Here is a 25,626-nt window from a genome sequence, read left to right as displayed (position 1 = left end):
TTATTGTTGATTTTCTTTACTTTTTTTCCTGCAAAATCAAACTTTGGGTTATACATGTTTATTTATGCTTTTAGATTGACTTTAAAATACTTTACTGTATATCATCTAGTTGTACCTCCATCCCAATGGGATTGCATTAAATCTAAAAATGTTTTGCAGGAAGAGTTAACATCTTCATAAGCTTTCTATCTAGCAATGGCATTTTTCTACTTAGTAGTTTTGTGTTTTCTATCCTAGATGTTAATTACACCCACATCTTCCTCCTTCAGCTTTTCCTCCTCGCCCTTCTTCTACTTTTCCTTTTTCTTTCTTCTTTCTTTGACATTATGAATGGGATGCTTTCTCCATAGTATCTTCCAAACCATTAATCATCAAAGTGGAAATCCTATAGTTTCTCCTTTGTTTTGTAGAGAGCACCGATCTGGCCATTTACCCAACCCTTGTTGGTTCTCAGAATTCTAACTGGTTTTCTAGTAAGTGTCTGAAAATACTGAGTTTTATTACCTTCTTATTCTTAAATGTTCTTCCAATTTGGGTTGTGAGTTCTCCATATGCTTTATTTACTCTCTTATTTTCACAACTTTGTTCTTTTTCTCTGCACACTTGAAGAACTCAAGTTTTCTCTTGATGTTACTTTGAGTTCTCCACAAAGTAAATTTCTTAACAATAATGATTTTAATTCTGGGATTACATTTTGTACCTTACATTATATAAACTCAATATTACAGCAAAATTTAAAGACATTTACCATAAATATATATATATGTATATATATATATATCTCCCCTAGATTCTCCATTAATATTGTCCTAATCTTACTTTTTCATATATCCATCCAGCTCCTTATCCATCCATTAATAAATCATATATTTCATACATTTATTTATTTTTAAAAGATTTTGTTTATTTATTTGACAGACAGAGATCACAAATAGGCAGAGAGGCAGACAGAGGGAGGGGGAGGCAGGCTCCCAGCTGAGCAGAGAGGTGGATGCGGGGCTCCATCCCAGAACCCTGGGATTGTGACCTGAGCTAAAGGCAGAGGCTTTAACCCACTGAGCCACCCAGGAGCCCCTATATTTCATACATTTAAAAGTAAATTGCAGACATCAGTACACTTCCCCCTAATTATTTTAGCATACACATTATTAACTAGAATTTGAATACTTGCTTAAAAATTCTTATGTAAAATCTACCTATAATAATATAGACAAACGTTAAGTACACATTTGCTGAGTTTTGACAAATGCACATAACTGTGTAACTCAACCACTACAGATGAGAATCATCATTACCTTGGCAAGTTCTCTCTTGTTTATTACAGTCAATCCCTCCACCAACATCCCCCCACTCCCTGACCCGGGGCAAGCACTATTCTGATATTTTCCACCATAGATTAGTTTTACCTGTTCTAGGATGTCATATACAAGAAATCACACAGTACATGCTGTTTTTGGTAAGACTCCTTTCACTCAGCATGTTTTGGTTTATGAGATTTATCCATGTTGTTTGTATATCAGTCGCTCATCCCTTTTTATTTCTGAGTAGTATGACAGTGTATGGATATACCACAGTTTTGTAAACTTCTAATTCTGTTGATAGACCTGGGGTGTTTCAGTTTGAGTTTATAATGAATAAAGGAGCTATGAGTTCTCTTGTACAAGTCTTTCTGTGAATATATTTTCATTTCTATTTGGCAAATACTTAGGAGTGGAAGTGCTTGGTCAATTTTCATTTTTAATTTTTTTATAGTTCTTCCTTAGCCCACTTGGACCCATTTTCACCTAACTTTATTGGTGTTGCACTCTATCTTGCCATGTTCCACCTCACTTACTTGCTCTTGACCTGAACTTGTTTGCTTCATTGAGTCTGTGCTTTTTTGCATCATATTAAAATTGCCAAACAGTTTCTAAATACCTTTTTTTTCTGCTTCCTAAGGTAAATTATTTCTAGAAAAGCATACTGTGCATTTGAGCTTTTAGGTTAATATATGCATGCCTTTGTTTGGCAATATTCTGCTATGGATCCCACATTTCTTTTTTCTTTCTACGTATGCTTGAACAAGGAGAGATCAATGCTGACCACGTTTGTTAACTAGGCAGGTGAATCGCCTTAATTCTTTTCACTACCTTGCCAAATGGATTAATGCTAATAGCAGGTAGAGGGGCATTATTCCCAGTACAAGTCCCAATTTCTAAGATATTCAGAAATATCCTGGTTTATGCCCGTGGTTTATTGTCTGATTCTTTGAGCTATTGTGACATTTAGAAAATCCATAGCATTGAACTTTCTCTCCCTCCCACATTTACTGTTTTGTTTGAGGTGCCGTACTCTCCAGATATCTATGGAACCCTCCCACCAATTTCCCCTAAATTTCCTGCCTCGCCAGTTGCTATTAATTGTAATCTGGTGGAAGTATAATATTTGGGGGAGAAGGGGAATGAATCATTCTCTAGTCAGCACAAAAAATTAGAACCTCTGGATTGACGGATGACTGCCTAGAGTTTCATTTGAACAGATAACTGTTGGCCCAGCAGAAGGAAAGTCAGTAGTAGACAGAAAACATGTCTTTTGTTATTTTTTTTCAGGTACACAGAGTTCTCCTTATTCATGAAGCAGTTCAGAGTCAGGGCAGACATTGTTGTTTCCCAATCCAATCTACCCTCTTTAAGGATAATGGGAACAATTTTAGAATCCCAAAATGTTTTGATTGATCAAACTTGGTTTTTAGGGTTGTTGTGAGCTTCCTTATTTTTCTGGCTCATTGAGAAGTTGGAAAGTATCACATTGGAAGTTGGCAGCATGATTTCGTTTTAAGAGGGGGTTCCTGATAATAAATATCATGAATATCATGATTCAAACCTGAAATACAGTAATAATAATAATAATAATAATAATAATAACAGCAGCAGCAGCAAACACACAGTACTTTCTAGGTACCTGACACTGCTGGATATACTATTTACATGTAATCCATTACTAGAATGTGAGATCCTTAGGACAGGAATCAGGTGCTGCCTTGAAAACTCTAGCACTGGCCAAGTGTCTGACATATGGTCAGTACTCTGCACTATGACAGGTCATGTTGGGAACTGAGCAAGATATTTAGCTGGCAGATCATTTCAAACAGAATAAACAAAATCATTTTCTCTCCATTTCTGTCACTGTATCTCTGTCTATATCTCCAACTCCTTGTCTCTTTCTCCCTCTCTTATTTAGTTTAGGGGTTATAATGGGAAATGAATGAGGTTTTAAGATGATTTTTAAATAAAGATGTACAAAACAAAAATTTTTTTTAAAAAGATGGTTTAAAAGAACTCATCTTCTTAAAAAGACGACTAAGACGCATCTGCTTCTTCACTCAGCGATCTCCATTGGTCCTCGGGGCCCTGCGTGAGATGCTTCAGAGTTGGTACTCTGATGGCTCTTGGGGCTCTCCTATGTAAATATGAAAACAAATAATATAATATATCACAATATACTCAGAAGAGTGGTAAGAATAAAGCACTAAAGGAAAAAATTAGAAAAATTTTCCAGAGCTTCAAATGTTGTGAGGTAAAAGATATAGATATTCAACCGTCTTAAAGATGAAGAACTGTCTGTATCCCAGAAAGGTCAGTAACTTCCTCAGCTACATTTTGATGAGTGGTCAAACTGGAAGTACCTCCCACTAACTGGGTCTGGATTAGGTTAGGCTGGTGCCTTTTCCACATTTTCATGTTGCATTCACATGATGGCTTTCCTCTTGAATCCCGGAGAGAAAAACTTTGGAGGCTGGCTTCCATCCAGCTCCTTTTACCTGACTGGGAATGAAGTCTCCAGTGGTGATGGCTGAGTGGCCAGGATAGTTCTCACTGAGATCCCTTCCAAAAGGTTTTGCCTCAGAGACTATCATGGGCAGGAGCTCAAGAAATCCCTCAAAGCCAGCTTGGATGATGGTCACGAGTTTTCTTTCTTTCAGGTCTCTTGTTTGGTGTGATGTGTACCTCCATGGCTGTCGCTGCATCCCTCATGGGGGGGGTCGTGCAGGTAATGAAAGAGAGAAAAGATGCTTTTGATTTCAGAGCAGCTCTTACCACTTTCTTTACTGAAACTTTGCCTGTTCCTCCAAGCACCATTTGCTGAGACTCCCTGATACCAGGTCCAAATGAAACATACCTATAAAAATTTAACCAAAATTACTTTCAGAAGGGGAAACTATTAAAAAACCACTACTGGAAGTCAGTGACATGGTACACCATAATTAAATTAGAACCCCTTTTAAAAATCCAGATCTGAGACTATATGACTGAAATAAAAGTAGAAGTGATAATTATAATAGCAAAAAAATAAAAATAATCTCTATTAATTAAACAGTTAACTATATTCTAGGTACAGTTCCAGATGTATTACCTCATTTAATCACTTCTCTCAGGGTAATATATGTATATGATTAATATATGATTAATATACTGACATTAATATACATATATAATTAATATACTGACATTACTGATGAAGAAACTAAGAAGTAGAGAGGTGAGAGGATCGTCCCAGAGTCGCACAGTTAAGGAGCAGGGGAGATGGCATATGAGCTCATCTCTCACTGCCTCCCATCTGTCCAACTCCCACTTCCATAAAACGACCATGCTAGAAGGAGCCTCAAGGATCATGGGTTCTAGCATCTTCTTTTTGGAGATGATTATAGAAAAGAGTGAAAATATCCTGCTCAGGTTCTCCCCACCAGTCAGTGGCTGAGTTTATGGCCCTCGACTCCCGAGCCTCCTCTCTTCCCTCGGCAAATCGCCCACCTCTCCAAGCAACAGTAGATAGGCCCATCTTCACATTCTACTTCAGCCCTCTCCATCCCCCTCGTATCTTTGCATCATTTCAACATCTTTTGTATTATCATGGCATGGCACATGTTTTCAATAAATGTTGCTTCAACGAAGTGTAGAAGGATGTGTGAGGAGAAACCACTGATTTTTATAGGATGTATTTTAGTTTGCAGAGCTGTGCATCTTTCTTGATCCTTCCAAGGACTACCTATGTAGATTCCGTTCTTTGCCTTTTGAGCTTCAGGGCATAGTTCTGGGAGACCGGGGACACCATAATCCAGCTGTCTACATAAAAACCTGTGGACCCGGAAACCCAGTGCCCTCTCCAGTAAGCTCAGAACTTACTCTTTCATCACAGATGCATGATCATCTTTTCCCAATTTTTGCAGTCCTTTGCTATTTGCTTATGCACACAACAGAACTGGCAGTGTGAGTGACCTCAGCGGCTAGCTTTCCACCCACACATTCACAGGGACCAAATTTCCAGGTTGACTCTGAGGCCTTGGGCCCCATGGCTTCCTCCCCTTATCCCAACATTTACTATTAAGAAAGTATCATCGTGTTGAAATTAGTGAGAATTTGAATCACTATATTGTTATCTCACAGAAGTGTTTGCATTTTAATCTTACTTCCAATTCAGATAGGAAGGGCTTTAGCATAGGCAAGGATCCCTCCAAGAGCAGTACAAAAAAGCTTACTGTGAATTGGGAATGATTGTGAAAGTTCTCATCTGCTTGTTCCACTTGTCTCATCTGTTGGGTCCACTTTCTGGATTGTTTAAAATGTTTGCTGCTTAGGGGTGCCTGGATGGCTCAGTGGGTTAAGCCTCTGCCTTCAGCTCAGGTCATGATCTCAGGGTCCTGGGATCGAGCCCCGCATTGGGCTCTCTGCTCAGCAGGGAGTCTGCTTCCCCCTCTCTCTCTCACTGCTCTGCCTACTTGTGATCTCTCTCTCTCTCTGTCAAAGAAATAAAAAAAATCTTTAAAAAATAAATAAAGTAAAGTAAAATGTTTACCTCACAGTTCATACAATTTAGGAGATGCTGGCTGGCAAGAGATGACAATTCTGAGTTCTTGTTTCCTAGGAGAGATATTGTCTATAGGATAACTGTCTCCTTTCTTTGAATATGTCTAATTTAACTGGTACAGAAAGGCACTAATAATTCCCCTATTTAATTTTGCAAACAGCTTTGCTATTTTGATTATAATGGGACATTCATGTTCAGGTTTTACACATGGGAAGGCTGAAGCCTTAATCTCATGGATGTGAGGGATAGAGCTAGGTTTAATTTCATGTTCACAAAGCTATCCCATATTCATGGTGGGTGTTTTGGGTGGTGTTAGGGGCAGGCAGCTTTAATCTTCTTTACTGTTTTAGTTTAGGGCTTTATAAAGTGTGTTCTGGAGATTTTCGACCTGTGAAATACTCTAAGAAAGCAAGTTTCCAATGTCAAAGACATTTGGGAAATGCTGTACACTGCATTCTCCTCTCAGAAATCCACAGCCATATTAACACATTGAAAGCCCTTGGAAGTCTCAAAACAAAGAAGCTTGTTTCACTTTATTTTTTATTTTTATTTTTTAAAGTTTTACTTATTTATGTAATCTCTATACCCAACGTGGGGCTTGAACTCATGACCCTGAGCTCAGGAGTTGCATGCTTTTCCAAATGAGCCAGGCATCCCCTTTTTCATTTTAAAAAATATGTTACCATAGACCATATGTTGGGGACAACAGGGGGTGGTGGTGTTGGTGGCAGAAATAGGGGGAGGGGGAGATAGCAGCAAAGATCACCCCTTAACTGGTGATTTGCAGAGCTCCTTTTGGGAAAGGTCATTCTATCCATTATGCTTCTATCTTAATGATTATCATCTAGTTCTACCAAAGGCCATGATGACTTCCATGCATGCTCTTATCTTGACTTGAGAAAGTGCTTTCTGGGTCCCCACATAGTCCAGCAACCAAATGACATGTCTCAGGAAACAGAGAGCTCACTACCGGGGTAGGTAATAAAAAACTTAAGAAGATAATAATAATAATAGTGGATAACACCTGAAATAAATGCAACACTATATGCTAATTAACTGGAACTAAAATTACAATAAAGAAAAAGAAAAAAAGAATAATAGTAGATAACATGTACTCTGGAGTGTTTAGTCACTATTCTGGCCTTTCTCAGATTCCACATTGAATACTCACAAAAAACCCCACTAAGCAAGCTAAGTTATGATCCCCACTTGATCTATGAGAAGGCTAAGGCACAACAAGGCAACCTCCCCAAAGTGTATGTTCTTAGTCATCACCCCTGCTTACAGGAGTGACTTATGTGAGATTTGCCCACTGGAAAGAAAGCTGTTGGATAAACTTTAAGCCTTCCTCCAACTGAAACTGCTTAAGAACAGTAACAAAAAGAAAGATTAAAAAAATTAAAATTAATTTAGGTGTGTAAATTACAGAAATATATATTTTCAAAAGCCAGAAACTGTTGGATTTTTTTTTCTTTCTATCACATGAAGAATGTTTCTTGCAGAAACATATTGGTTGATGACTTTATAAGAGATCATTAATGTTTTTTTCCTCCTCTGGGGAACATGAACGTCTTTCCGAAACCTACTGATTCTCCCATATAATAGCTAGTAAATTAGCTTCCAAATTCAGCAACAATGGCAACTGTAATTCATGTTATCAGTCAACAGAGGAAATGTCAAGAATATTAAACTAAGTCCTGAGTTTGAGGAAGAGTATCGACTTCAACCTTATCTGTCTCCATCCTGTAGAAGATCCATCTATGGCACTGACTTCATAAAAAATTAACCCGGAAAACAAACCTAACAATGCATCACAGTTCATCTTTCTAGAGAAAAGAACTTACGTTACAGCTGGAGGGCACTCGACGGCCTGTCGGTCCTGGCTATTTTTCATAAAGAAGACTTGGAAATAGAACGTATCTGAATTAATAAGAGAAGACTCACCAAATCATAGTAATGAGCATCAGGGTTAGAATCCAAATTCAAGAACTTGTTAGAATCCAAATATCCTGACTATTAGTGATGGGATCTTTCAAGAACTTTTTTTCCCTTAAACAAGAGAAGGAGGCCATTATGAGGGCTTGTGTTCTTCACCACTTCTCCTTCTTCTTCTTCTTCTTCTTCTTCTTCTTCTTCTTCTTCTTCTTCTTCTTCTTCTTCTTCTTCTTCTTCTTCTTCTCCCCCTCCTCCTCCTCCTCCTCCTCCTCCTCCTCTCCTTCTCCTTCTCCTTCTCCTTCTCCTCCTCCTCCTCCTCCTCCTCCTCCTCCTTCTTCTTCTTCTTCTTCTTCTTCTTCTACTTCTTTTTTCTCTGTAGACTGCCCTTAGGAGAGAAAAATGTGGGTTTTACAACCAAGCAAACCTAGCTTACATCCCTTAAATCTGACTTTTCTCATTTTCTAAATGGAATTATGCCTTTAATATATTTTCCATCAGTACGGTTTTCTCATCTATAAAATTTAGTTAATGGTACCTACTAAAATTGTGAGGATGAAAGGAAGTCATGTATCTGGAGTGCCTGGTAGCTCCTTTTAACCGTCTGGCACATTGGGGTGCCTGACAAACATAAGGTACATATAGGATCATTAGAGCATCCTCTTCTCAGTTGTTGATCTAAGAGCCTTACAGTTCCATTGTGACAGCAAGATAGGGGCTGTACTGAAGGATAGCTAGCTGTGTGTGTTTGTGCACACATGTTTGGCACTTGTACACACTTGTACACTTGCACACATTTCAGTGCATGTGCATGTCAAAGACTCTTGGGAGGCCGTAGGAAAGGCGGCAGGCCAACAGCAAATTAGTTTAATGAAAGCTCCTTACCAATTCAGCTCCCACCAATTCAGTAACAGAGGCAAAGAGATATGGAAATGCGTTTGTCAAACCCCCTCAATTTCCAATGAGAATAGAGCCATGAAAAGGAGAGATGAGATAGGGAGTGTCCCAGTGGCCTCCCCATCATGTCCCAACTTCATGCTTCAACATCTTTGAGGTATTCTGGGTGGGATGGTGGGAGTGGGGTAACCTATTATGATCAAAATGACAGAATTGTTCAAACTAAACTAGAATAGGTGGTCAGTCATGTTAGATATGAAATGTAAATTATTGATATATTTATTTGGTATATTACAAAATGAAGTTTTTTGGTAAGACAGAAAATGTAAGCAAATCAGTGAGTTCCACATTAAGGGAAAACTACTACCAAATCCAAATTACCTGTGTGTACATACACCCACACACCCACACCCACACACATAAACACACAAATGTATGTTTGTATGTATTTTTATTATTACATAGTGCTTATCTCCCCAGGAGGGAAAAATGACTTCCAGAAAGCACATGATTAATGATTGCCACCATCAGGATTAGGACTAAATTTTATCCCGTGTCTGAGAGAGAGTGATGTCAGGTGACTATGGATTCGGGGGAGTGGGCACATTGATCTGATCTGTCTTGTTTCGCAGGCTGCTCTCAGCATCCACGGCATGTGCGGGGGACCAATGCTGGGCTTGTTCTCTCTGGGAATCGTGTTCCCTTTTGTGAACTGGAAGGTAAGGATCCTGCATGTCTCTCCACGATTCCCAGCTCAAACTGAAGTCCGACTTGTTGGGATGACCACTGGGTGAATCACTAAATTCTATCCCTGAGACCAATACTACACTATATGTTAACTAACTAGAATTTAAATTAAAAAAATAAGTAAAACAAAAGGTCCTGGATCTACCTTTCAAATTGTTTGAAAAGTAAAAACTAAATAGATAAAACTGAAGCCCAGCCATTTTCTCTCTCTTCCCACTTCTCCTTGGAAAGGCCATCTCTCCGTACCAAGAAAAAAAAATGGTGGCTATTTTGCAGAGTAGAACTGGAATCTCTGATTTTAGTGAAGCCTTCTTAGATGCAGGAAACAAGGAAAGTAAGAGATGAACATGCAGTACCAAATGTCATGGCATCAAACTTGATTCTCTAGGGTTTAAATTGTCCTCCTTAAATTCAGAACCCACCAAATGAAATTTTAAAAATATAATGAATTCAGGAATAATTTAGGTTAAAGAAAATTTTGAAAACCTAAAAAAAATCTGAATTTCATTTTTTTCCATATTTTACCTAAAATTATAACAAATTTAATTAACTTAATTAACTTATTTAAGAAGGACAGAGTAAACAATCCTAGTATATTCTGATCTTACAAGCTAGTAATATATTGTTAAGTAAATGTTAGTTGGATGACTTTATGTAAATATAAATCAAAGTGAACATTTATTTGGAATAATAATAACTCTTTAAAATAGCTTTAAACTCATAATTTTCTCAATCTAGCAAAACTATCTTTTTTTTTTTTTTACTATTGTCATCCATACACCTACATGCATATATTTTTAGAAATAAATAGTCTTTAGACTAGAAAATAAAAAAAAGAAATCTTTGGACTACAATAAACCTGAATGCATATTTTTAAATATACTTTAGGGTACACGATGAAGCCTGAGTCACATGATCTATCTAATTAGGTTTCTGTGGCTTTCTGACCCTTGCTGACCTCTATTCTAGGTAAATCTTTCAGAGCTAGGTAAAGAGCATGAATATGTAGGGAGCATTTGGTAATTTGTAGTGTTTCCCTGAGAGTCATTTTTGTTTAAATTAATTTTTCTCATATTGAAGTTGACAAGGATAAGTATGTTTTGGGGAGATGATATGAGAGAAGGCAATGTCCTGGCCGTGAAAAAACTAATAATGAACGATCTAACACCTATGTCCTTCTACACGTTAACTTCTTATCTATGTTAGTGAATTGTGGCCCTTCTATTTAGTTCAGAAAACCATCTTGTTCCAGGTGGAGGAAAGGAAACATTACAAATTTGGGTCACCTCCCCCCCTTATCACTGGCCATGGCTGATCTGAGCTCTCTTGTGATCATGGCTGATCACAGTTCTCTTTCCACAGAATATGGGTACAAACCCAGAAACCTTCCCAGCTTGGCTTCCTAGGCAGCTACTATCACTCACTAAGGGTGAACCTCCTACTGAAATCCATTCACCCTGTACTGGTAGGCCAGGGGACAGCAAACTAGACCCCTTAAGCATCCTGTTTTTGGTATGGACAGCAAGCTTAAAATGTTTTTGACATTTTTAAATGGTTGGAAAAAATTAAAAGAAGAACATGGGTATTTCATGACCCACAAATATATGAAATTCATTCTCAGTGTCCATAAATAGCTTTACTGGTCATAATCATTCTCCTTTGTTTACGTATTGTGTATGGCTGTTTTTGCGCTATATGGCCGAACTGAGTAGTTGTGACAGACACTGGATGGCCCACAAACTCTAAAGTATTTCCTAGCTGGATGTTTGTAATAGAAGTTTGTGGACCCCTGGTCTAGACCAAGACACAAGTATTTGAATCACATACATTGCTTCAGTTTCCCCAAACAATAATGAACAAAACATTCTAGTCCTCTTATTAAAAAGTCTTTTCCTGGGGCACCTGGGTGGCTCCGTGGGTTAAAGCCTCTGCCTTCTGCTCAGGTCATGATCCCAGGGTCCTGGGATCAAGCCCCACGTCGGGCTCTCTGCTCAGCAGGGAGCTTGCTTCCCCCTCTCTCTCTCTGTCTGCCTCTCTGCCTACTTGTGATCTCTCTCTGTGTAAAATAAATAAATAAAATCTTTAAAAAAAAAAAAAAAGAAGAAGATGAGTTATGACAAGGGTGCCTGAGTGGCTCAGTCGGTTAAAGCCTCTGCCTTCTGCTCAGGTCATGATCCCAGGGAAGCCAGCTTCCCTCCCCTCCCCCGCCCCACCTGCCTCTCTGCCTACTTGTGATCTCTGTCTGTTAAATACATAAATAAAAAATCTTTAAAAAAAAAAAAGTATTTTCCTAAATAAATAGAGGAACTAACAAGTTGTTTTCTCTCACAGAGAAGGCTCAACTGTCAGCAGAGGGTGGGAGCGTCCAGATTTTATTTTCCTGTTGTGGTCACCACTAGACCACTCTGTCTCCTCTACAGGAGAAATGACTCAATCACTCACTGACTTTCTCAATCACTCACTGACTGTTTATCATGGAATAGAAACCTTAAACAGCAAGACTAATAAATATGCTTGCTAGTATTTAGACCCAAAGAAAAGCTCCAAGCTTGTGAGTGAGGGTCTCTGCCAGAATTTCTGCCAGATATGGGAGAGAGAATTCCTATACAACAAGTTATTGCTGTCAGTGAAAAATGACCCCTTTGTCTCCAGTTTCTGAAGTTTTCCTCCCCAGCTGCCGAACCTCTTCTACCAGGAACCAGGGTCTCAGCAGGTGTTTTTCCCTTCAGTTTTGAAAGACAATTGGCAGATGGCCCTGTATAAGTTTAAGAAGTACAGAATAATGAATTGATTTATATATAGTGAAATAATTACCACATTAAATTTACCATCATCTCACACAGATAAAAAAAGAAAAAAGAGAAAATTTTTTTCCTTTGGAAAAGAACTTTTAGGATGTACTCTCTTAGCTTTCATATATATTATACAGTAGTGTTAACCATAGCCATTATGTTGTACATCTCTCAACAGATTAAATGGTAAGATGAAGCTAAAAGGTGGGGAAAGATTTCCTTCTAGAATTGTAAAAATAGTGACCATTATGACATTCTCAAATGTTTTCATTGAGGGAACAGGTGATTTCTTAATAAAACTGGAAAAAAGGCAGTTTCGTGGGCTGTTTCCAGCTCACGTGGCCAAGATTTGGGGTGGAGAGTAAGACTCTCTGAGGCATGGGTTCCTCATCTCTTTTTCTTTCAACAGCTTTATCAAACCTCTCCTTAACTTTTGCTTTCCCTCCATCAAGGGTGCATTAGGTGGCCTTCTGACTGGAATCACCTTGTCATTTTGGGTGGCCATTGGGGCTTTCGTCTACCCTGCACCAGACTCCAAGACGTGGCCCCTGCCTTTATCCACAGAGCATTGTGTCCCATCTAATGTGACAACGTCAGTGCCTACAGTGTTACCTAGCAGGTATGTGGACCTTAATGATGGTGTTCGGTCCCAGAGAGTGGGGCACTGGGATAGAGGAAGATGCATTCTCCAGAGATAAAGCCGATGAGCCAGATCTTGCTTTTCCTGTGAGAATCCCACCAGGCAGTGCCCAGCATATCTGTTACCCTACATCCTGGGGTTCACAAGCGTGAGCTCAGCAAAAGCATTAATCAGAAGTCTAAGTTCAAAACAGGAGAAGTAGTGGAGGGTTTGAAACTAGGTGCGTGATTATGAGGATCAGAGATGGTGCCCTTGAAAGAGTAAAGGACCTGAGTAGAATAGGTTTGTGAACAATGAAGAGAACCGTAGTGGACCTACTTAGCTGGGGGCACTGCTGCGAACTAGCACCTTCTCAATCAAGTTCCACTGGGTTTAACAAACGATTTTCCTTCTCTTTCTGGCTGGAATAGGTCATTTAAGATGCCAAAACACAGGAGATAATATGGTGTAGGGAGAAGACCATGGCCTTTGGAATCAGAAATGCCTGGGTTTGGTTGTGGATTTTACCACTTATCCACTCTATATCTGCATAAGTTAGTAACTTGTTACTTCTTGAATTCTTAAGTCTTTGAAAGAAAAATGAGGGCAATCATCTTTATTTTGTTGCTGCTTGAGAGGATTAAGTGAGAGAAGATACCTAGAGCCTGTGGCACTGTCCCTGACTTTAAGAAATGCACATTCTCACGTTCTCATTATTTGTAGAAACAAATCTAAGAAATGTGGGATAGCTCCTTAACTCTGCCTATCAGGTGGAAAAGTTATTATGGGCTTTGCTGAAGGATGAAGTAGGTAGAGCTACATTCTAGAACTGTTTTGGCTCCCTACTCTATGAGCACTCCATTATGTTGCTTCCTCATGCCTCTGAGTGTTATTCAATTTAGAACCATTCCTTTCCATAAATCTTATAAATAACACCAACCTATTGTACTTCCCAAGTTCCCCATGTTTCTTCCCTCCTGCCTGTGCTTTTTTCCATCCTCTTTCCTTAGAGTGCTAAATCGTGGCCCTAACTACCTTCTTTGCTTATTAGCTATTCACTAGTCTTTAAAAATAAGCTCAGGTATTATCTCACACGTAAGCTTTGGTTTGATACTCTTTTTAAATGTTCCCAGAATCCTTTGCTCCTATTCTACCGAGGTACTACGGTTCCTTTATTGTTGCCCATTAGCTCCCCTTATGTAGGTGTTGTAGCTTACTCATCTTTTTATCTCTAATATCTGTCACGATTTTTGGCACTAAATATGGGCTGAATAAGTATCTGAAGAATGAATAATACAAAAGAAATGGGAGGCACAGTCCTCCTTGTACTTCTTATAATTTAGTATCTACATGGCAATATTTGCAACGCAAGGATGGATTAAATGGAGTGTAAGACCAAGCACAACTAGTCTACAATTAATTCTTTAAAAAAAAAAAATAACCAAATGGCAAAAAATTAAAATGTGACATTTTGAGAAATGCCAGTTCCTGACAAGGAACGGTCAGTGGTCCTCTACATCACTGTAGATCATGACGTGAGAACTCGTGGAACTGCTGACACGTGCTGTTGTCATCTACAGACCTGCCATCGCCGACACCTGGTATTCGCTCTCCTACCTTTACTACAGTGCAGTGGGCTGCCTCGGATGCATTGCTGCTGGAATAATCATTAGCTTCATAACAGGTGGGGTCTTTAGAGTCCTCTCCTTGGGGCCAAGGAAGACATGGACTAGCCTCACGCATTGGCGGACTAGGTGGATGACTTACTGGTGTGATTTTGGATGCCTGCAAGAAGCCCTTTTTCCCAGAGACAGATGTCTACTCTCTCCAAGCTGATAGGCAAAAACATCCTCCTGATTATCATATAATATTATTGCTAACCCATATGACATATCTTTTAATTTTTTATTTAAAAATATTTAAAGATTTTATTTATTTGTTAGATAAAAAGAGTGAGAGAGAGAGAGAGCATGAGCAGAGAGAGAGAGGGGGTCAGAGAGAGAGGGAGAAGTAAACTCCCTGCTGAACAGGGAGCCTGATGTGGGGCTCGACTCTAGGACTCTGGGATCATGACATGAGCCAAAATCAAAAGTCAGATGTAAAAAAAAAAAAAAAAAAAAAAAAAAAGTCAGATGTATAACTGACTGAACCAATTGTGGCCCCACAATATTTATTTCATAAAGATTAGATAGGTTTTGTAATCTACATAAAAATGTGCCTAGTACACAAAAGGCACTCACCAATAAAAATTATTAAGGGATTAAGGGTAGTAAAATTCTATTCGGTTGAATGTCTTTTGACAGAGTGACATAATGCCAGGGAATATATCATTTAAATTTCAAATTAGAGCTTTATAGATCTACTTTTTTTTTTTTTTTATCTCTAGAAAGAAATTTGAATTTGGAAAAAGCTTGTGGACAGGCACAATGTTTGGTACATAGGAGGAATGTGATCAAGGTTGTAATCTCTACTTGGCTACCCCAGCTAGGGACATTGAGACGAAATTGGTTATTGAATTAAAGACAGCCATTGAATGAGATGGGGCATATTTGTGGAAAAACATCCCCCTAAACAACAAAGAAACCACTGTATTTGCAAATGGTTATCATTATACCAAAATTTAGAAAGGTTCTAGTCAGGGAATACTGTCAGTTTTTAAATTTTGGTTTGACTATCAAACTTGACTATTAAGACCGACTCTTAAACTATAGCAGGGTTTGAAGGAAAGGGTCAATAGACAGTTATATTTTAATGATTGGAAAGGAGATGTGAGGAAGGCCTAGGCTAGCTGGAGGGAATGTAAGGGTATTACTGATTCAGGATCCTGGGGTAGAAGGAAGAAGAAACACTAAAAATAACATTTTTAATTTTACAAGTAATGACTCTGATGACCTCTAATATACCTGATACGGCTGAAAAACAGTTTTCCTAGAGGAAGAAATACAATTCCTGCTATTCCTCCTGGTGACCTACCAAAGGGGAAGAGTAGAGTTTTCAATACTCCATATTTAAAAATAAATATGGTGTCTCTGCTTAACTCTGTACCTGTGAGTTTGCCTGACCTGACAGTTCGAGGATATTTAAAAACTATCCCCCCACTCACTTTGAGCAGTTACCAATTTCTGTCTATTAACTAGGCAGGCTTATTTTCACCCTTACACTAAGAAATGACCTACTTAGTAAGTAGACAATACTTAAACCCTTAATGAAGCCTTGGAAGCATGTGATCACCTCATCCATCTGTCCTTCTGTTAATAGGTCACCAGAGTGGAAAGGATATTCAACCGCTGCTAATTAGACCAGTTTGCAATTTAGTTTGCTTTTGGTCTGAGAAATACAAACGACTGTGCTGGTGTGGTGTCCAGCACGACGGTGGAACGGAGCAGGTGAGCCGATCGATGTTTGAACTTCTGAAAAACACACACGAGCACAAAGGGATTCCCTCTTTGCCCATTTGAACCACCTGCACAGGTGACTGTGAGAAGGGAAGGCAGTGAATGTTACAACCCAAATCTAGTTTCAACGTCAGTTACCCCAGCTAATTAGCTTCTGAGCCTGTAAATATGTGGCTCTGTACGTGTATCTTTGGGGCGAGTTGCTGGCTCTGCAAGTGATCAATTTCCAAAATTCCTTTTAACCCTTCTGAGGGGGAATTCTAGGAAAAATATAAAAATGAACTGTAGAAAAGGAATAAAACAGGGGACAGCTGTCTAGTATCATGGTGAAAAACATAGCCGAGAGTCAGTCCTGGAAGGAATCCCGGTTCTGTGTCTTACTTGCCTTGGGTAGATTGTTTAACCTCTTTGAACTTCAGCTTTTACCTGGGAACCAGGAGGAGCTCATCCCGTGCCATCTGGACACAGACATTTCTAGCTCCATGAGGTGTAAATAGAGAGTCAGATTGACAGGGGGAATTTCTTAAATAGAGAAACAGCAGGATGCATACATTTCCTACCCCACTGAGAGCTGCGTTTAGAGCAGGCAGGGCTAGAGACACTATCCAAGTATCATTAGGATCATGGCTACCAAAGACCATCAGGAACAGCCTAGGGTCAAACCAAATTGACTTTGTTGACTTGATGCAGCTCCCGGGGGTGGGGACACTCCAGGGAAGCAGGCAATGCTGCCCTTAACAAGAGGGATGCTGGACATGACTTTTGCAAGGTTTGAGTTCCCACTGAAGGATTCTGAGAGGAGTCTGAGGGAAGCTGCAGGAAAGCAAAGTTCTCTGGGGCCCATTGGGTAAGAGAGTGAAAATCCTTCGGCCCCATTATGGCATTTGACCACAGCAGGACCCTGGGAGATAGAATGTTTCCTGTCAAGTTTGCAGATGGTCTTACCTATGTCTGTTCTCTCAGCCTCATTAAGTGCAGGAGTGTCTTTTTTGTTTTGTTTTGTTAGTTATGGTTTATTCACATTCTTTCAGTTGCAGACATTTTATTCTTCTAGTATTCTAGAAGACAGACTCTTCACCCATGTCACATCACCGAGGTTGTTAATTGTTCTCCTTCCCCAAAATGCCACAGTAACTTGTATATGAAGTAAAGCTGAGTGTGACAGTTACTTTACTGAAGTAAGGAGCGTACGGTTTTGACAGGCATTCAGAATGTGAAAGCATTGTGTTGTTTGGATAAATGGATCTTTGAGAATGTTCTAGAAGGAAATAATCAAGTTATTTACTGACTTACAGACTTATGTTTCTGGTCAAGAATTTCCTGGGATGAATGATCAACCCCGTTGATAACGGCACCTTCTGTTCTCAAGGCTGAGCTGAGAGGGGGAGGGAACACTTAGTATGTCATTCTTGGGCTCCTTCCCTGAAGAATGACATTGGGCAGCCTCTGCAGGAGCCTGCCTGCCTGTCCCTGTCTTATGATCATGAGGTTCTTCTCTTCCCCCAGGAAGGAAGGGGACCACCACCATCAGAGACATGGGTTGGTCTCTCCTCAGGAGATGTAACTACTACCTTACAAGACTCCGATACTGAGAGATATACAATATGCATTTTTCACACAACATGATGAATTGCGAATGCTCACTAAATTGTTCCATTTTTATTATCATTAGAAATCTTAGCTAGATGGATTGAGTCATCTTAGTTGTCAAGAAATGCATTGCTTTCATATTTACATGATTACATGATTCGATATTATATCATTTGATCATGCCATATAATTTGAGGAAGAGATGCTCAGTAAGATTCCATGTGATTTGGAATACATCAAGACCTGTCTAATATGTGTCTTTTCATTTTCCTCAGGAAAACCTTGAGAATGGCAGTTCCTGGAAACAAGGGGCTGAATCTGTCTTACAGAATGGACTCAAGCAAGAAAACCTGGTCCATAGTTCAGGCCATGATCTGAAGGACAACAGCTACAACAATTTGGCGTTTGAGAAGACTACCCATTTCTAACACATGCATGCGAGTACAACACACACACACACACACACACACACAAGCAAAAGCACACACACAAATACACACAATACGTATCCTGCTGGCCTATTGGCTAGTAGATTGTGTAGTTGTCACTGCTCAAAGACAGGGATGTCTAATGTCTATTTATACTTATTTATAACTACAAATAACATGACTGTTCCCCTGGATATTCCCAGGATACTCTTTGGAAGACCCCAACTTTCAGGTGAGAAGAAACAGCCTAGTCTTAAGTGCCTTAGCAACTTCTTCCTGGATTAAATTAGGACTGGATATGTCATATTAAGCTTCAGGGTGTTTTGTTTTGTTTTGTTTTGATTTGGTAGTTCTTGAGCCATCATGTATCTTGGAATTCACAGGCAGAATGTAGAAGGGGTTATGCATATTAAATACTTCTTCATCACTGCTGGTAAAATGAAGGCATGCCGTCCGCCCCGACCCCCATACCTCACATAGGTGGAGACACATTTCACAACACCTCACACTGCAGTTGCAGTTGGAACACTTAATTGCTTTTAAACCCTTCATCCCACGCCAGACCCCCATACCTGAAGTCCTCCTCTTCCGTCATCCCCACTCCTACAGCTGTCCTGACCAAGCCTTAGAAATAATTTTGCTTAGCACAGGAGAGGCTCTGGTATATCTTGTTAGTGCTACAGTCATCACTAAATACACTCACCCTTTGGGCTCTTGGCATAGTAGGTCTTTCTATCACCTTACAAAGAAAAATTGATTCTGTTCAACAGAAGTCTAGAGTCTCTCTCCAGGGCCAGGTGAACAGGAAGGAACAAGGAATGTCCTAGAGGAGGATCGGGGAAAAGAACTTTGCAAATAGCTTACCAACCCACAGATTTCACTCGTCATGGGGTCTTCTTTGGTGCAAATTACCTTGTCCACAGGATTTATACTTTTTACTTTTTGAGGACTTCATTTCTTTGCTTCTTCTAAAAACCTTTCACTGCCTCTCCATTTTTTTTTTTTAATAACAACTTCTGTTCTGTATTTTCTTTTACTCCAGAACTTAAAAAATGATCTTTGAGAACTCAGCTCTGTTGTGCAAGCTCAAAGTGTTCCATCAGGCTAAGGTGACATCAGGAAAGATTTATATGGTTGTTTATAATTATAAATCTATAATTTATAGAAAGTAAAAAAGAACCAGTTCCACAGAGGCTAGATCAGAGGGAAGATTATAAGAAATACAGCAGTGTCTCAGTGTCAGGTATGTTAGAGCAGTGCCAGGAATTTCTTTTGGTGACCAGGTAAGATTAAAAGGCCTAGAAATAATATGTTAGCAAAATAAAATGAAATGGTCCAAATGGGGAAGAATGAGAAGTCCCAAAGGTTCTGTTGTTTAGATGTAATCCAGGAGGAGAAAACCTTAAAAGAAGCAATGAGATAGAGAAAAAAATTATGTAACCAGTGTTTGTTATTAGGGAGGGAAGATAGAAAGATGGGGGAAAACCAATGAAGAAATTAAAAAAAAAAACAACTGGGATTCACAAGCCACAACCAAATGCTTGCCTTCTCTCTCTCCATTCTCAGTGGGAGAGGTGAATAGAGTTAGAAAAAGAGAGAACTGGGTTGTGGTTTACAAGGGAGATGAGAAAAACACATTTTGAAAAAGGAGGAAAGAAGTAAAGTAAGAATACACTTGGAAAAATATCTGGAAATGAGAAGGAAAAAAATCATGAAAATGAGAAATGTCTGAAAACATTTCTTGAGGTCCACCAAGCTAACAAAGATGTTGATCTAAGGATCTGCAAATTGGAAGGTGTGATTATTTTCCAAATGATTTAGTAGTTAGGACATTTCTATGACTTAGAGCTCGAGAATATATTAGGTGAATGTCGACATCCGGGCCAAACCTCATTGGTTTAGTTCATATCTTATGACTGGGAAGGGAAGCAACAATTCTGAGGATGAAACCTGATAAACAGTAGCAATTATATATATGGTTTCCTGCCTGCCCCCTGCCTCCCAGAGGATGCTTTATTGACAAATTATCCATTATTCATTCACTTTAAGGAGAAGATAAATCAGTTACTACCCCTGCATCTTGCCTTCTCAGCACACCCTGTAGAGATTTTAACGCTGGAGAAAGAACTTGGAGTGGTGTTCTTTCCACGGCAAGAGCATGGATGGCAGTCCCTAAAGGGTGTCTGAACTGAGCAGTGGCCACTCAGGCATCTGAGAACACATCACGATTTTGAGCTGAGACTCTGCCCCCAGCAGGTCCACAGCGGCCTGCAGACCTGGTCTCCGATGCTGAGAACCAGCACAGAGCTACCCCTCCAGACACACCAGACACAAGGGGCCCAGGGTGAGAGGCACACTGCTGGGGTATAGATGGATGGGATACATTTCAAGGTTTTGAAATTACTCTTGGAATTGCATGAAATCAAAATGTACCATAATGTTCTTCATTTTACTCACAAATAATCCCATCAACATTTCACTAGGACAGCACTTTGTCCAGAGAGTTTTTTAGGACCCCTTTTTCTCTTTTTTAGTTGCTAATTCTCTTACCTGAAGTATTATCAAAGCATCAGTGAACTTACAAATGGAAAATACCATTATTATTGTCATTATTATTATTATAAAAATAATAATTTTATATTATTATTCACGTAGTGGAACCTGTGGCCTTATGAGTTAATATTTTGAGGTGCGTATAGAGGTCAATATAGGGATCCCTCCTCATTCTTCCTAACTGAACAAATGTACAAAAATCTAAGGCTTTAGGTAGAGTGTCGAGTCCCAGAGGAAAACTATCTTCCACAGTGTCTAAGAACCATGTTTGTTGTGTGGCTGAAAGGAAATGTGAAGTGCAGTCCTAGGCTCGTCTTCTTGGTCATGACACCTCTCTCCTGCTCTCACTATTCCCTAGGAGCCTTAGTTCAGACTTGAGTCAAGGTTGACCATGCAATATAAGATCTGTCCAGTGTCACGTCCAATCCAAGCCAAGGAAATGACTTAAACCTGTGGTTTAATCTGTCTGGAGACAGATTGGAGGAAGACAACCTAGATTCAGATGGAAGTTCTGATACAAATTATCTCAGGAATTCTTGGGCAAGTCTTTCTAAAATGTTATTACACATTAAAAGGAGCAGAAGTTGTCCCTACTTAGTAGGGTTGTTGCGAGGAATTATAGAGGGAAATCATATCAGCTAGTTAGCGTGGTGACTGGCCCCATGAAACGTTCAATACTTGTTAGTCTTCAATATATTAAGAAAGTGATACTCATTACAGTATTCATTTTTAGTTAAATTGGTTCACTGTTTCTCTTTAAATTTCCAAGATACTGGCTTAGCATATGAATTACTGAAGCACTTTAAGAACTAACAAGAACAAGAGAACCATAAACTATAAACTAAAAGTCATACCATTAATTTCCAAACGGTAGCCTTTTAATGGTCAATTCAAATGAAATATGATTTTTCAGGGAGCAAATTTTCTAGTCTGAAATTCTTGAAAAAAAGAAAAAAAAACCCACTGAGATTTATTACTGGAAAAATGCAATTTTCATTTTTATGATTTTTAAGTATTGTGTTTGTACGTGTAAACAGGATCTTAAGCCTTGTGTACGACTCAGTGCACACTTACCAGAGATTGTGATTCTCCAGACAACAGAAGGGGTGAGGCCTTTTCCCTTGTCTAATTCAAATAATATTTCTTGAATATAAATCTCATTCTTTTGTGATTTTACAGGGTTCTAGCATTTCACTTTAAAGAGGAAAAAAAAGAAAAAAAGGAAAGAAACCACACACCAGGGAGCTTGCAAACAATGTTTCAAAGAGAATATTATTGAAATATCTTTATGATATTACAATCTTACTTAAACATTATTACAAAGATCAGATCAGTAAATAGAAATAAAAAACAGAACAGTTTCCTTTTACTTGTTCTCTTAGAAACAAATTGTTTTAAAACAGTACCAAAATTTAAGCTTTCTATGTATACATTTGTATATTTAGAAATCTCATGTGCACAATCTCAGTATTCCAAGGTAACTGGGTTTACTGCAAAGTTAACTATTTTATCTAACTTTAATAACCTTGAAGTATAATCTGTTTCCAAACAACTGAAATTTAATTGATGTTACCAATTATATTAAAATGATACAAAATTTTAATCAAGTGTAACTCATAATTAATAATCATCTAATGGATTATTTTTATTTGTAATTTTTGGAGAAAGTTAATGTTATTATTCTTCCTGCATTCCAGTCTCCTGACCATATCAATCTAGATTTGCAAACACCTGAGTAACAAACATTCATAAACTCACTTTTCTAACACTGCACTTGTGGTATTTGAAATATCAGCTGTTTAGAAGACTGAGTTAAACATATAAATATTTGGCTTCTTAATCAACATGGCCCTCACTTGGGGTGTAGGTGTATCAGTGGCTCTCTTGTTATACTCTCATGATGAATTAGAAAAATAATTCTATTCTATCATGGAAATGTTAATTGGTAATATTTCTGTATATGAGTGTGAAATTTAAGATGATTTTTTTCTATTTCCAAATTTTCTGTCTTTTTCATAGAGCCATGAAATACTAAATTTAATGCTGTAGATATACAACTACTCAATTTTAAGAAATATCTGTAGAATGAACATAGATATATAATTAAGATGTGTAACAATTTTAATTATTTCTTTTAAAAGTAATTTCAGACCAGAGCATATTTAAATGATCAATGTGACTATTTTCTAGGTTAGGAGCAGTATGCAAAATAATTACCCAAATTAAAAGCTTTTATATAAGCCTAATAGATTAAAGCAGGTCTACCAAATCACCAAGGAAGCATATGTCAAAATAAGGTTTGACATATGATATAATATGACTTATATGTATTCAGGATTATGCCTATTTTTGGGCTGCTCAGGGGCTTAGGGCACACATACACACACAGACAGACCCACATACACTCAGAAGTAACCAGGATGAGGATTTTATGACTTAATACAATAGATTACTCTAAATCAAGAAAGACCATATATAATGGTGATGTCTTTTATGGGCCTTGGCCTATTTGCCCTCAGGAATTTCCAGAAACAACCATTCATCTGTTTTTAAAAAATGTTAAAGCAATTATGTACACAGGTGTTTTGAACATCCTGTTCGCCATTACAGAATCTGCTTTGACATATTTAAAAAGCTAAAAATAATTTTATGTAGTATGTTGATTCAATGTCCCAATGTAATTACCACGTAAGAAAATAAATGAGCAATCCACAAATTGCTTATCTTACCAGCATAAGATGGTCAGCAGAATTTGTAGAGGCAATCTAATTGATTGATTTGGAATCTACATCATAAAGGTTTATGTACCATTATTGTTTACTGTTTTCAAGAATGTTGACCTTAAACTTTTATTCAATCTATTTCAACAGAGCAAATCTTCCTTAGATTGGCTTTAAAACTTCTTATGAAAGTTTAATGATTAAAATGATTAATGATCAACAATCTACTGTATATAATTTGATTTGCAGAAGAATTGCAGACAGTAGAAAGAAAAAAAAATCAACATTTAAGTTCATCTGGTTAAATATACGGTTGCAACATAATTTCTCCTATGGAGAATAAAAATGGTTGGAGAAATATATTCCATCTTTTCCCCAAACTTCCTCTTCAATTACAGGACTCCCTAGATCTTTCTTAGTTGAAAAATACAGTATAGAAGCCGATAGTCACACATCCTAGGAAAGTAAAATTATACATATTTTTAAGGGCATTTTCATCTTCAGCATTGTTGTTTATTCTTTGGATGGAGTTGTCACTGAAATCTAAGCTTACCACAGTTAGCTTTGTAATCTTAAAATAAGAAAAAAAAAAAAAAACCAAGGGGAAAACACTTCATTTCTCTGAACGTTAGAGGATGAACAAAATTGCAATTGTTTTTCAGTCAGAAAGAAGGCTGGGTGTGTGCACAGCAGAGTCTAAAATGGGCTTTGCAAAGCAGACATTTTTGCTCAGGTAGGAGAGTCCTAAGTCCCTTCACCATCTCCCAAACATTGGTTCCACAATTATCTATGCCACCAGATTTTTCTGGCCACTCAGTTCTTTTCTTCTCACTAAATGAAAAGTGGGAAAAGCCTGCTCATACTAGTTGTTAGAAAGATATTAAATTTAGCCAATGTGGGGGCCCTTGGCTGCCTTAGTCAGTAGGTTGTGTAGCTCTTGATCTCAGGGTTGTGAGTTTGAGCCTCATGCTTGGTGTAGACATTAAAAAAATAATCATTAAAAACAGCCTATTGTGTTCACCTGGTAGTGTTGAGTGGCATGGGCACTGATGAAATAATTATAAAGGATTTGAGTCAGTTTGAAAATCAGATGGGGCTAGTCATCTATATGACAATTTTATTTTGTGGGGGATATCTAAAGAAATCTCAATACGTTTTGCCTTTCAACTAATAATTTAGGAAATTTTTGTTTTCTGAGAAACACCAGAGAAACCATTTTCCCCCCAACACAGAGAGAATTAAGATGGAAATAAATATTCTGAGGAAGTCAATTTTGGGCATATGTCTGGAAATTTTACTCCCCTCCACCTTAGAGAAAGATGCAACACAACCATACAGCTTACTCTCTGGTGTGCTCCAGAGAGTACCCCAAATGCTTGGGGCCAGTTGGGTGTGGAACAAGGGTGAATGGGGCTGGGGCACATGCTGACACCCTCATATACAAGTAAAGCTTGGGTGCCTGGGTGGCTCAGTCAGTTAAATGTCTGTCTTCTTCTCAGGCCGTGATCTCCAGATCCTGGGATGGAGCCCTGCATCAGGCTATCTGCTCAGCGGGAAGTCTGCTTCTCTGTCTCCCTCTGCTCCTCCCTACTGCTTGTTCTCTCTTTTTCAAATATATAAAATTAAAAAAAAAAAAAAAGAACAGTGAGGTTTGATGGATAGACGACTTCTTCTGGAGAGTAGACTTTGATTACACAGGAAATTGGAGGAGATCATAAATATAAGTATTTTTTCTATTAACCTATTTTCATCTTATTTCCCTGGAAAAGATACCTCAATGTAAATGTGGCTAGAACACAGTGGCTATAATACTTGTTTTCTAGAAAGAAAACCATCAAAAGTGGTGGTGGGTGTGGTTCTTCATATGAAACCAGATGGCGTGTTCAACTGAAGGTAACATCACCATTACAAATACACAATCCTAGGTAACAGGAACCTAGTCTGATCAATGATTCTGGCTGAAGCTAAGCAGCATTTATTCTTGGACTACATGTGGTTGGCACATTTCATTTTGGATAGAAATGCCTATAGGAAAAGTCAGACTTTTCTATCAGAAGCTAGGTATTTTAAGCTACTCCTAAAAGGTTCTCTCTCCTAAGTTACTGAGAA

General features: G+C 38.4%; 1 protein-coding gene across 2 annotated transcripts in view; it reads left to right on the top strand.

Annotated features, from left to right (window-relative positions):
* SLC5A12 (solute carrier family 5 member 12) overlaps nt 1-24,523 on the top strand; it is a 53,954-nt gene extending 29,431 nt beyond the window's left edge. For both annotated transcript variants that reach the window (XM_032359269.1, XM_032359268.1), the window contains 6 exons: nt 3,962-4,029; nt 9,306-9,392; nt 12,665-12,831; nt 14,412-14,515; nt 16,090-16,217; nt 18,092-24,523. In XM_032359269.1, the coding sequence (XP_032215160.1) occupies nt 3,962-4,029; nt 9,306-9,392; nt 12,665-12,831; nt 14,412-14,515; nt 16,090-16,217; nt 18,092-18,244 (707 nt within the window). In that variant the 3' untranslated portion in view covers nt 18,245-24,523. The remainder of the gene's footprint in view (nt 1-3,961; nt 4,030-9,305; nt 9,393-12,664; nt 12,832-14,411; nt 14,516-16,089; nt 16,218-18,091) is intronic.
* The last annotated feature ends 1,103 nt before the right edge of the window (nt 24,524-25,626 follow it).

The sequence above is a fragment of the Mustela erminea genome, chromosome 9 (genome assembly GCF_009829155.1).
Source record: "Mustela erminea isolate mMusErm1 chromosome 9, mMusErm1.Pri, whole genome shotgun sequence".
NCBI classification, from domain to species: domain Eukaryota; kingdom Metazoa; phylum Chordata; class Mammalia; order Carnivora; family Mustelidae; genus Mustela; species Mustela erminea.
The sequence above is the reverse complement of the archived record's forward strand: the minus strand, read 5'-3'. Positions and strand labels throughout refer to the sequence as shown.